We start from the raw sequence: 13,806 nt of genomic DNA on the forward strand, positions 1-13,806 counted from the left end.
GCAGAATAATTACACCGGAATCGCGCCGCGAGCAGAATAATACGTGCAAATATTTACCTAAAACGGAATATAAGCCCCTTGTTTCATTTACTTTTCTTATATTTTTTTATATTTCATTCCTCCTCTCCTTTCACCTTTCCCTTCCTTTCACCAATCTGCGTGATATTTTTACTCGAAGAGTGGGTAGTTCTCTTTTTACATGTACATTTGACAAAATAGGACGTGTAGTCCATATTTGCGAAATTTCAGGTTGTAACGCAACATAAAATTACTCAACTTTTTTTTTATTAGCAGCGACTTCGCTGAGAAAAGATTCACCCCCAAATTTTTAGTGCACGAATAAATTATTTAGACACTTTAGAGTGTCAGACACCATGGGCTCCCGGTCTATATGACAAAATACGCAAAAAATATTGTTTTTCACATTTAGGTTTTTCAAGTGATTGACAACCCGCTCCAACTATCTATCTTCGAAAGGCCAATACTTTGCCGTGTGATTAGGATTTATCTATCCTCGGAACTCACCTCCCCTTTTCTCAGACATGTCAGGTTTGAGCTTAATGGATATGGACCCCTAAATGAAGATATTGGTATGTATAATATTAAGTTAAGGCAAGCTAAAAAAACACAATGCCAATTACATACTGGAACAATGAAAAGCTATGATACCAAGGATACCTACACATAAGCCAGTTCGTAATTCCACTCTGCGCATGATCAGAGGAAGGTCATTGGTACTAAAGTGACATTATGGTTTAAATATAATGAGATAAGCACCAACTTAGATATCTCAATTCTTCATATATTCTTTTGAATTGTTTATTTCATTTACATCCCTAAAAGATACAACAATGCGTCCACGAACGACTGGTATTTCACAGTTTGCAAAGTACATTGTACAACGTGCTATATTCATGATATTGCATTCAAAGTAGAAATGCAACAAATACCTTCATAGATTGTTCATTTATGTGCTGTTCAGTCACCTGGTCTATTCAATTTCTTCACCCTGCTATGTAAGGCAAGCTTGTGTAATATCTTGCTTTGAAATCTGCCTGTCATAATGAAAGAAATGAAAGGTCATTTGACAAAAATTGTCCATGAAGTAACAACGAACTAGTCTATGATGTATGCGATCCCACGGTCAGTTGCATTATACACACACAACCAAATTGACTGACTACGCTTTCATAGTTCTTTCAAATCACAACACTTTAACCATTTTTATTACCTTCTGATTATATCATATACTTCCAAAACAGAAGTCTCAAATAAGACGAATAAATTTGGTAAGCAACTTTTCTTTTGTAAGAATTAAAAACAAACCTTTTTGCAACATATATTTCAATATTTTCTATGTATATTGTGCAAAATGATGACCTTTAAATTATCCGAATGAAAACGTTTACAAAACAAACAATAATTTTAATTTGAATTGTATTTGAATTGAAGTATGGTTCAGGAACTCCTAACAGGAGATGCGTGTAAAGGCCGCCGCTCACATCACGACTGTTCGCGATCCGATTTTGGAACAAATCACACTTTGCTAATTTTCTGAAAATGTGAATAGAACATATCATTTTATTTGAGGCTAAAATTAATTGAAAGAATACTGATATAACCATTTGAAAGGTTGCAAGCCTTTATTTTGGAGTAAAGGCAAAATTACTTTCAAATCGTAGCCAACTGTACGACTGCTATGACGTCATTACGACTAGATATTAAATTCGCTTTTATTCTAAGAAGGATGATAGCATACTCACAGATTTGAACAGAGGTAAGTTCGTATGATGATTGAGAACATTACACAGTAAGATATTCCATGTCTCAATATTAGCATCAAATTCTACTACGCTTTTTTCCCTCCAAAATCGGGTGGCAGATCAATCGTAAGGTGTGCGGTCGCCTTTAGAAAGATCAGTGAGATCCCTTCAGAATTCTTAGTGATTTGTCCGAGTTCCATTGGAAAAAACTTTTTGAGCCATGCCGTGTACCATCTCAATTGCACATCGAAGTTGTGCCTTGCAGACGCGGCACTGGACGTTTAGCTGTGACTACCATAGGACGTAGGGGTACTCGGGTGATTTTTTGTTTGTTAGTTTTTTTTATCGATATTTTGAGAGTTATAACGAAAAGCTTTTGGGGGCTTGTCAAACCTTTTCTTAAACAAAACAGCACCTTCTTTAAAAATGGTTCACATTGCCCCGGTGACCAAGAGGTCAGGCGCAGGCCTACTGACACATGCTTCCAGTCGAGTGGCGGCTGCGATAGTGACATGGGGCCCGTAACTCAAAGCTTAGCAATCGTAGAACATATTTCTACGATTAATTCCATTTCCTACAATGTACAATCAATCCTAGCAATCAAGCGTACGATTAATTGCTAACCTTTGTGTTACGGGACCCAGGGCTTCGTAACACAAAGATTAGCGATCAATCGCGAAATGAACTGACCAATCAATATCAATGTTACACGCGCATTAGGTTTGAAATACTGATAAGGGACCAATCAGTGCGGTTCTTTCATATTTGCGATTCATCTTAAACTTTTGTGTTACGGAGCCCAGGGTCCCGTAACACAAAGGTTAGTGCTTTATCGTACGATTGATTGTACATTGTCATGATTGTAGTCTATGGAATCAATCGTAGAAAATGTTCTACGATTAATTGCTAACCTTTGTGTTACGGGACCCAGGGCTTCGTAACACAAAGATTAGCGATCAATCGCGAAATGAACTGACCAATCAATATCAATGTTACACGCGCATTAGGTTTGAAATACTGATAAGGGACCAATCAGTGCGGTTCTTTCATATTTGCGATTCATCTTAAACCTTTGTGTTACGGAGCCCAGGGTCCCGTAACACAAAGGTTAGTGCTTTATCGTACGATTGATTGTACATTGTCATGATTGTAGTCTATGGAATCAATCGTAGAAAATGTTCTACGATCATTGCTAAGCTTTGTGTTACGGGCCCCAGGTTTGACTTTTCCTCTTAATCAATAATTGTCTTTTTTTCTGTATACAATACCAATTAAATGAATGTGTTTAATCTAAGCAGCTGTTGTGAATCAAGCACCAGGATGTACATCTCCACTCCATGGTGAACCTCTTGGGATTAAAGATGGCTCCATACCAGACTCTAGTATCACTACTTCTTATGAGGTATCTTGTAGTGGATTCATGTCAAAGGCTACAATGGGGAGACTCGATCATAGTGATGAAATAAATCATTCTGGCCAGTGTAATGAAGCTTCTGACGCTAGTCACGATTCTGATATTTGGGTCAAGGTAAATATCTGATTTTACATATGCAACGACGAAGTTTGCACTCAAATTCCCTTGAATAACCTGAATCAATTAATAGACACAATCGGTAAACATCAATATTTTGTTTACTTTTATGCAAATACGTATATGGTTTCATGATTACCCGACGAAAGCTAACTATTTCAAACCGATTTCTTACCTCATCGCGATGCATCGTTACGAAATGCCTTTTTATAAAAGCGCTGGGCTCGACCTTAAATACTTTCATCTGTAAACCATGTCTATCGGTCTACACCAATGTGCGTGTTTCATAATACACGTGCGCAAGTTGGATCCATATTGTGACGTCACACAGAGGCAATAATCAGAGACTGGTCGACCGTCATATAGGCGTTCTCAGCATCATACATTCACCACAGTGTTTCTCTGTCAATGTGTTTACAAACCTAATTTATGTTTTATTTTTTTTCCAGGGATATCACTGCTAGTCCTACTGATTAATTGTTGATTGAAGGGGCAAATTTTTTCCAAGGGGGGGGGGCAGAAGAACCACCAAAATTTTAATTTCTCGACCTGCAAACTTAATATGCTAAGCACATTTTTGTAACCATGAAAAGGATGTGTATACATAAATAAATATATGAATATATATATGCATATATACATGTATATATGTGTGTGTGTGTGTGTGTGGGTGAGGGTGTATGTGTGAGTGTGGGTGTGAGGGTATGTGCCTATAACCTATTGATGCGAGCGTGAAGGTGAGCTATTAATGCAGCCCTGAAAAGGGTTATATGAGCTATTTTTGTTGTGACTCATGAACACAATATTTATCTCACCAATCAAATAATGCAAGCGCGAAGCGCGAGCTGAAAATATTTTTTAGATTCTGATTGAAAATTGGAAGGTAAACCACTTTTTGCAATAGTAAGTAGGATGATGTAAGCGCAAACCGCGATTTTTTTATTACACTTGGACTGTCACTGAAATGAGATCGATATTAGTAAAATCTTAAAATAACTGTACATTTTTTTTTTTCGAATTCGTACTCGCGGTCCGTGCTTTGTTGTATATGGCTGAAAAAGGTGGTCCCTTCACAAACATGATGATGGACGTTGGTTCTGGAACTTAAATTTATTTTGTTTTCCATATACATAGATAGATCTTGGAGAACCTTCTTCCGTTACTGGTATTATCACCCAAGGAGCGCCTTACTATCCATATTGGGTTACGTCTCTTTCCATTTCCTATTCGTTGGATGATGTATCATGGATTTTCGTCATGGAATGTGGTTATCGAAAGGTTGGTGCAAAGGAGCGTACAAATTTCGTGATCAAAATGGTTGCTTTCTTAATATGCAGTTGAAAACTGCTTTGTTGAGGTTAGCAGTCAAACGCTGAATTATGTGTAGATGAATTAAAGAAATACTTTTACAATACTTTTAATGTCATTGTAAACGGAAAATATATTAAGCCAGTTTGGAATTTCTTTGAATTTCTTTGAATGTCATTCTTAACGCATGAAATATTAAACAAATTCGCCATGAATTAAAGGAGGTATAACGGTAATACAATAAAGGGGTGAAAAGGGCTGAAAAGAATTTCATTATAATAATACAAGAGGTCTGTCGCATAATTTTTTTTCCAAAATAAAAGTCTGGCGAATAAAAACAAAAACTATTGCATACCAAATTCTGCCACTACCACTCAACACAATGAAGAAATCTGGTTTTAAAACAATGAGACAGTTTCCATTTTATGCAACAGGACCCAAGTGTACTTATTTGTTTTCTTGTTATCTGATTGGTCAAAACCATATACATCCGTTGGCCGCGGAAATTACAATTAATACTGAATGAGTTGGATATATCCCTTTTCCTGGGATGTGGAAAACTGGATTTCTTTTGAAATGACAACTCAGATCCAGCACAAACCTACGTCGTTTAAAGTTAAGGTTGCACCAGAACCGAATTAGCCCGAATACATTCGGACCGATTGTGCCCGAATATGGCCTGATACGGATGGTCTCTTCTCTGATTCGCAGAGGAAGGACAAAATACACCTAAAAACACCCGTGGGATGGATGCTACAGCTGATTTGGTTCCGGTGTAACCCTAGCTTTAGAAAGGACAATTGCGTAATGTCTATATCAATCCGAACTGAGCAACAAGACAGGTCAAGAAATCGGAGTGCTAGACGGACAAAACAAGTCGATATCTAGCGTCAGTTAAAAGGAAAGGGGTGAAATACCTGATCGTATATAAAAAGAATTGCCACCAAATTAGACATTTGTATTAAAAAGGTAAAATTTTTGCTCGCTCGTTGGCAGCTTTTTAGAAATGTTGCCCTCGACGCCATGTCTGTCCCGCTCAAAATGTTTGGCTCGTCACACTACTGCAAGTAGCCCTAATGGGATTTCACCAAAATGTGAGGACGCCAAAGATCGTGTGCTTGAAGTGCCTTTATGGGTCCGAAGAATGAATTTCGATGAGATGAGAAAACTAAAAAGGAAATCTCTTTCATTGACATCGCGTTTAAAGTAGTATTAGGGGCGAAGAAGTCTGTTTGAAAATAGGATTTGATTTTAAATCCCTCGTTTCCCTGCAAATCTCAGGACTACACATTATGGATTAAATGAACTTGCTTAATTTTGTTCCCAGGTATTCGATGCAAACTTCGATATGGATTCCCAAGTGACTGTGGTTCTCCCTCGACCAATCAACGCACAATACATCAGAATGCATCCAGTCACCTTTAACATAATCCCATCCATGAGGTTCGAACTACTTGGTGTAAAACATACTATTGAATGATAAACGCGTTTTAAAACTGAATCAACCATAATGTTTTTTTAGTGCACTCATGTCGATGTTTTTTATTGTCAATCACCTATAAATTGGTTTTAATGCTGTACCTGGCTAGCTTTACATTGGTCAATTTTTAGGATAATCTAATTAGCATTCTTAGGTGAAAAAAGTGTAATCGCTACAATTCTACAAGAGGGAGATATGATGTATACATGCCTTGATTTTCAGAAAAAAATGAGAAATTACTTTGAAGATATTAAGTTAAATCAATCTTGAATAAAATCAGATTAATTCATTATTAAGATTAATTTTCATTGCATTACTTTATGTTTATGTGACTTAGATTTATGCATCTATAACAATCTCGATAAGAGTGCGTTTGAGTGAATGCATCATCATTCGCTTATTTTGGTTTGGAAACACATGTACTTACATTATTTTGAATTCGTATTTGGATGGTTTGGAATTTATTCACATTGATAGCTACTATTATACGTTTTATGCCGACAATTATAATTCAAAACTTATATAGACCCATTGCAATAGACGTACCACAGGACTCTGCCGTCGGTCCACTCCTTTTTTCCCCTCATCACCTGCAATTCGTAAACAAATGCTAAATCCCATAACATTTAAATATGGATTGTGTGTAGCCATTTCAGAAAATGATGTGCACCGATCTAAAAGGGAAATCGGGATTCTATCTAATACATTTGGGACTGAAATATTGTACATCTTTAGCTTTGGTAGACCCCCTTCCCCTCAAAAGCATGTCAATATTCCATTTCATTACTAGATCACATTAATGCATGTTCCCGAAAACGGTTGTAGGATTACATACACACTAAAAACGCTAAACAACGTTGTTTACTATATATGAACCTTACAGTATTTGGTTAACCGTTTAAACAATCATGTTTAATTTATTGAAGATTAGATATTGAAAATTAAACTTTGTTGCTTAAGAATAAAACGCTTGTTTAAACAATTACTGTAAGGTTCATAAAGTAAGCAGCGTTGTTTATTTTTATTTTTACTGTGCATACCAAAGACGTGTTTTATTGGATAAATTTACTGATTTTACATCAAATTTTTGGATTCGATCGCATGCCTGATCAAAACGAATGGATTTTTGGCTTGTTTATTAAAAGATCTTCTCATCTTGGAATGGGCTGAACATATCAGTATTTGTTGTTTGCAGTGAATGTGGTAGCTGTCTGATATCCACTTGCTAAAATGTAAAATAAATTCTCAAACTGTTATTCAAATGATAACAAAATCACTACCGAGAGAGACAGTGAGATATAAATTTGAATCCTAAAATATACCGGCCAGGAAAATGCCATATATTTTCTAATGGGGAAAAGGCATTTAAATAACTAGTTCGCTTTTGTAATATTGTGATGTCGATGATGCTAGAGTATTGTTGAAATTACTTTTCGAAACCTAAAGAAGGCTTTATTAAAAAAAAATCTCCACGAATTATAAATGTATATCACCAGCTCTTATGACTAGTAAACTCTTCGGGTGATTTTTGTCGCGCCTTCATTGGAGAGAGAGACTATTGGCGGCGTTGGCGGGGGCGTCGTCAACATTGAAATGGAAAGATCCATTTTGTTGATTCCAGCGGGAAGAAATTATTGGCTTACGATTTATCAATAACCTGATTGGTGATGAGGGCATTTATTTACTCATGATGAAGGTGAACAAAACTGTAGTTCTTTAATAAATTATTTGTCTTACCTTTCTAAGAGTCAAACAATAAATTGTCGATATCGAGAAAAATGTTGAAAATTGTGAAAAGAATGTAGAAAATCCTTTGATACCCTCACAATTTAAAATATTAGTAGATGACCAAAAAAGGATGTCAGTGTAGCTATAAAACTTTGCTTGGAACAACAAAATGTGTTTCTTTAATAAATTCAAAATGGGATCGATATTTAGATGACCCTCCTGATAATATAAAGATGGAAAAATACCATTATCATGATATTTTGTTTTACTTCAGATATTGGTTTATATGTTTTCACTATTGGATAATCAATAGAATATTATTTCTGACTAAAGATGAAGATTATTAGAAATGAGAAATGCTCATTTTGTAATAAGGAGCTGTAAGATATTGTCCATTTTTTTTATGAATGTTAATTAAGTGAAGAAATTTGGAAGGAAACAGAAAATGTGATAAATGAATGTTCTCAGGCACACGTTAAAGTTTAGTTTGAAAAAGATTATATTTGGTTTTGATGAGGAAAGAAATGACGCATTGCATGGTTTGGTATGTATCAAACAACATTTATTTCTTCAAAACCTAAATATTAAAATAAAAACGGGGTTTACATAGTGCAAAGAAAAAATGATTCAATATTATGAAGATGAGAGATTTAGTAGTTCTATATCAGGTTTGTTTAACATGTTTAACAAGTTTAATACTAAATGGATGTCACTTCATTCTTATTTACTCGACAGAAATGTGATGTATTATTATTGTGTGAGTTCATTTATTGCTTAAATATGTAATAATGTCTGTTTGTGTATATTTGATAATTATTTGACTCAAAAGGGCTTTGGAGTACTCAAAATTCGGGGGAAATCGTTGAAATTTTAACCAAGATTAAGAATTTGAAAAGTCATCATAATCTAGAAAGTATGTATGTGGACCTAGTTCATGATTCTTTGACGTAAGGATAATCAAGTATTGCTGAATTTCCTGCCTGAGTTTCAGGTCACATGAGCAATATCAAATATCATTTAAGATCAATGAACGTAGACCATGTTGGAGGAATCAATATCTAAATCTTAACCAAGGTTAAGTTTTTGAAATGTCGTTATAATTGAAAAGTATATGGACCTAGTTCATGAAAATTAGAAGGATAATTGTGTATCACTAAATTTCTTGCCTGAGTTTTCAAGTCACATGATCAAGGCCAAAGAACTTTGACCACTTTGGAGGGTATTTGTGCGATTGTCATCATAACATTAAGATTTTATGGATCTAGTTCATGAAACTTGGACGTAAGAGCAACCATCATGACCATGTATTCCTGAATATCTTGTGCGCGTTTCAAGTCACATGACCAATATCAAAGGTCATTTAAAGTCAATAATCTCTGGCCGTGTTGGGGTTATTTGGTGAATTGGCATCTTAACTTAGAAAAGCATGTAGTTGATGAAACATAAACATCCCGGGATAAACATACATGTAAGAGTTTATGGATCTAATTAATAAAATATAGACAAAATATGAATGACTGTTTCGCACACATCTTAGGTCACGTGATCATGGTCAAAAGTTAATTTGGCTCAATGGACGTAGAATTTTATTATGAATGTTTTTTGTGAATAATTAAGAGGTGTTTTCAAAGTCAGCACGCTGCTATATCGAATCGCGTAATGCAGGCGAGACTGCCAGATGCGTTCCACTTGTCAGCGCTATCGTATGTATTGTCTTTTTTCAGTGGAATAAATGTATCTTGAATCTAGAAATCTTGTCATTGTTATCATCAAGTGAGGTATGTAACATATAAAAACATGCTATGGAAATGTGGACAAAACTCTTTTATTGTAGATAAAAACATCATGTCACCTAGAAAGAAAGAGTGAGAGAGATAGGTAGAAGGAAGAGAGAGCGGGGGGGGGGGGGAGGGGTGGAGGAGGGAAAGATATAAGTTTATCTTTTCTTTGCCTTACCCGCCAAGAATTCCTGTTCTATTTTACCATCCCTCAATTTATTTTCCCTTTCTCACCCATTTCGTGAACTTCGGGATCTTTTCTTTTCAGATGTTCTTCTTTCCTTCCGTTTTACGTTTCTTTTCTTTATGTTCTTCGTTTCCCTCTCCTTTCTTTCCTTTTTTCTTTCTACCTTTTCCGGTGTTTTTTTTTTTGAACGTCAGGGAGGGGGTGATGGGGCCAGTCTGTTACAGTCCGCCTATTACTGATATAACGAAATAACGGGTAATTTTTTTTTCAAGATTCTATTCTTTCAAGTACATACCATTGAAGAATAGCTCGAATAGTTAATAAATATAATAAAAAGTAGCACCTTGGGAAAGCAACAAGAGTCTGAATATTGTCATGTAGGTCAATTTGATGCACTAAATAATTGTTCTCTTTATCCTCCCCCCCCCTCTATCTGTCTTGACTCTAGACATCATCGGATTGCCATCCCTTTGCTACAATTAAAATATTTCTGCGTTCTCTCACATGGATTTGTCTCTGCTTTCTTCCCTATCTCCTACTCTCTTCGTTTTCTCTGTATACATTGAGCTTCTCTCTCTCTCTCCCCCCTCTTCATTTACTTTATTACTCTCAAAAGGATTAGCGAGAGTAGCCAATCAGGTGTCTGTTCCATAAAGGACTTACAACTTTTGTAACTTTGCCATTAATGCAACTGCCATGGTAACAAGGGTTTCATATGAGTTGCCATAACGGCCAAGCTACCTCTTAACTCTTCCTGAAACAGATCCATGTTGGTGTATATGTGTCCGACTAATAAAAATAAGCAATATCAACCTAAAACTGGTAGATTTTAACGAATAAATTGGTTGATTTTGACCACTTTAGACGGTCGGACACACACACACACAAAAGGGGTTTTTATTTCAAAGTCGAGGTCATTTTGGTCTCAAGAAATTTTAAAAGCAAAAAAAAAAGTATTAAAAAAATTGAGGTCATTTTAATCCTGATAATTTCAACCCCCCAACAAAAAAAGTCATTTTGTTTACATTTCTCAATTTTTCACACCTTCCAGAATTCCAGGGGGTGCTGCCTATATGGAAAATAATACATGCAGCACCCCAAGGAGGGCTCATTGGTAATTCTGACCAATCCTTAGCACTTCTTCAAAAATCGAGGAATATACACGTAACCCAACAAGATCAATCCAGGGAAATCAACAGATACAACAATATTGCAAAAGATGCTGAAATTAACACATGCAAGTATAAATATTACTGAATCATCTAACAATTGGCATCTTTCATCAATTTATTCAAATTGAAAATACACACACACATACAATAATCATGATAGCATGATGATTTGAATTTGTAACAAAGGTAATAACATCATATACAGATATTGGAAATGGTATAATAATAATAATACATGTAATCAATAATACATGTACATGTAATCAATAATATTAATATACAGTTGTTTTCTCATTGCATTTCACATTATGATTAATGTCTCTTTGCACTTCGAAAGGACTTGGATAAGTACTATTACCCCCACTTTAGCTTTACAACTGTAAATACATGCATTTGCAGTGCATACGCATTTCAACCAATGAATTCCTGCCAGGTAACCATTTACTTCACCTGGGTCGATAAAAACAAAGGTTATGAAAATTTATGCTAAAAATGTATATGTAAATGTAATTTCCTGATGTGATACTGAAACAAATCAGGTCAGATACAATTACAGATGTTGTGTGCAATGGGGTTATTAAATATGTTTACGTACAAATGTCGATAATAACACACAATTGTTTCACCATTATAATCCATCTATTTGAAACACATAAGCTACATGTATGCAACGGTTTGAAATCAGTGTATCAAAATCAAAACAATGTGCAGAGTGCAAAATTGCAGAATAATTGCGAGTACAAACATAACGTAAGAAAAAGATGTGTTCAGATTAATTTTACATGTATTCAGAGTCAATGGACCAGTTCTTTATAGAGTTCCAATATAAAACAAGTGGAACACCTCTAGCAAACTCACAAGGGATTGTAGGTATGTCCCTTCCTTTAGGCTCAAAGTTGCACAGAAATGTACGTGGTGTCAGTCTGTATCCTGGCCTGTGGCACATGTCGGTAGCACATGTACCTCATTTATATGTGTACATGTGTGCTATCTTATGAAAATGTTAGAGTGAAGAGCCCTTCCTTTTCCTTGGCAAGATATTTTTTTTCTAAGGAAAAGCCTGACCATTTTTGTAAACATAACATTCATTTTTTTCCTGACTTCACCCACAAGAACTTTTTATGGCAACTGCTAGCCTATTTGTTAATTTCTTATTTTGTTCCTCAATTACTGTGCAAATAATTTCTAGTTTCTTTGCATTCCTAGTCATTATGAAGTCTAAGACATGACCTTTGTATTCTCCAAAAGTAGAACTACAAAAAAGTTCTACTTCGTAATTAGACTGATTATTCATTGCTAATTATGTTTTGGCTTGCAGTATTGTTGTCGAATGGAGTCCCATCATCACGCTACGTTTTGAGAAAGTTAATAATAGAACTGCTTTTCACAGATTTCTAATTAAAGTTCATCTTCTAATGATAATGTGGTATGTAGAAAAGCCACAGGAAAACAATCACCATTATATTTACCTTTAGAGAATGATGTTAAGTACCAACATGACAATAAAGTAAACACAGATTTCATTCATGTTTTTCAAAAGATGGCACTTTTGACTTCATGTGTGTAAAATAATCTACTCACAAGTGACAACACTTACAACATGATGTACTGATGCAATCTTTGAAATGACAAATGATTGTAGAAAGGCACTGATAAGTCTGATAGAATTAATTTTGTCATTAACATAATTTCATCTCAGATTTTCATTTCATCAAGAAAGAAACTTGAAATGAAACATACATGTAATAAAAGATTGAATATCTTAATGAATATGTACATGTACATTTCAGAATTGAATAGTAAGAAAAGTTCATTTGGACGAGTGGCCAGTCATATCTAATTGTACATTTATCACAGCTTTCTTCAATAAAAAACAAAAATATATTTTCAGGTGGCTTTTATTGTAGCATTGCCCTTAACAACAAAACATGCCAAACTCTAGAACTGCCATTTTAAGATTGTTATCATGTTTCACATGGAGACTATACATAGAAATGTTATATGCAATAAATCCTTTTTGGCTGCACTGTTGACGGGTTCACCATTGCATTCCCGAGCACTGCGAGCAGCTCTGCTGCTGTCCGAGTTCAGGTCATACTGGCGCACATGGCATCATATACATGTAGGGCAATCACAATTCAGGTTTAACTGGGCATTATTACAGTGGACAAATAATTCCTGAACTAAATCTAGATCTAGAATCTACTTAATTTTGGCTACAATGCTGACATGACCACAGAATTCTGGGAGATTTGCAGAACTGTAGCTGGTTTGATCATTATTTTAAAAGTAATGTAACACTGTCAAGTGGTAACATTGAAGCATGTCCAGTTTCTGATGGTCGATGGGAAGGGAAGGTATTCATTCGATCAAATGCAAGATTAGTAACTTGGTTATTTCAAATTTCCGGCCAAATTTTAATCTCAATGGAACTGAAAATGACAGTACTTCCAGTGAAAGACATCAGGGTCATCACAGGAAAATTTAAATCTATGCTGAAGAACCATTTACCACACCCCGGACAACAAGTTGATCGTGGATTGATGATAATTAATCAAGAGAGTAATCAGGGTCAATGAAGAAGTTTAAGCCGTCTCGAATAAAGAAGTGATTAACGTTTATAGATAATCACAGACAATAGCGCTGCATTCTTGTCCCTGAATCCGATTCATGGTGATGATTCATGTCAATGATTCAAAATGATGGTTATCCGTCTGTGTCTCATTTTCAGCTTTTGGCCTCTCTCAAATATTCACCCAACAGTTGTTTGACAGATGTTCCGAACTCCGGGCGTAAACTGACTCACTGAGTGTCATGTCTGTTCAGATGATTTCAGTGCAGTGACAGTGTATAAAAGAC

General features: G+C 35.4%; 1 protein-coding gene across 1 annotated transcript; it reads left to right on the plus strand.

Moving 5' to 3' along the window:
• The first annotated feature begins 438 nt into the window (after positions 1–438).
• On the plus strand, positions 439–6,102 carry LOC121431460 (lactadherin-like). The gene is made up of 4 exons (XM_041629043.1): positions 439–590; positions 3,062–3,291; positions 4,429–4,572; positions 5,930–6,102. Exons 2-4 carry the CDS (start codon positions 3,184–3,186, stop codon positions 6,080–6,082), a joined length of 405 nt encoding a protein of 134 aa, XP_041484977.1. The 5' UTR covers positions 439–590; positions 3,062–3,183; the 3' UTR covers positions 6,083–6,102.
• The last annotated feature ends 7,704 nt before the right edge of the window (positions 6,103–13,806 follow it).

Source organism: Lytechinus variegatus, chromosome 17, assembly GCF_018143015.1.
Source record: "Lytechinus variegatus isolate NC3 chromosome 17, Lvar_3.0, whole genome shotgun sequence".
NCBI classification, from domain to species: Eukaryota; Metazoa; Echinodermata; class Echinoidea; order Temnopleuroida; family Toxopneustidae; genus Lytechinus; species Lytechinus variegatus.

What these genes read in the sequence shown, in the direction of transcription:
- LOC121431460 (XM_041629043.1), top strand. Translation starts at nt 3,184, where the DNA reads ATGTCAAAGGCTACAATGGGGAGACTCGATCATAGTGATGAAATAAAT. An exon ending in ATTCTGATATTTGGGTCAAG is followed by an intron (nt 3,292 to 4,428) that starts GTAAATATCTGA and finishes CCATATACATAG; the next exon opens with ATAGATCTTGGAGAACCTTC. An exon ending in TGGAATGTGGTTATCGAAAG is followed by an intron (nt 4,573 to 5,929) that starts GTTGGTGCAAAG and finishes TTTTGTTCCCAG; the next exon opens with GTATTCGATGCAAACTTCGA.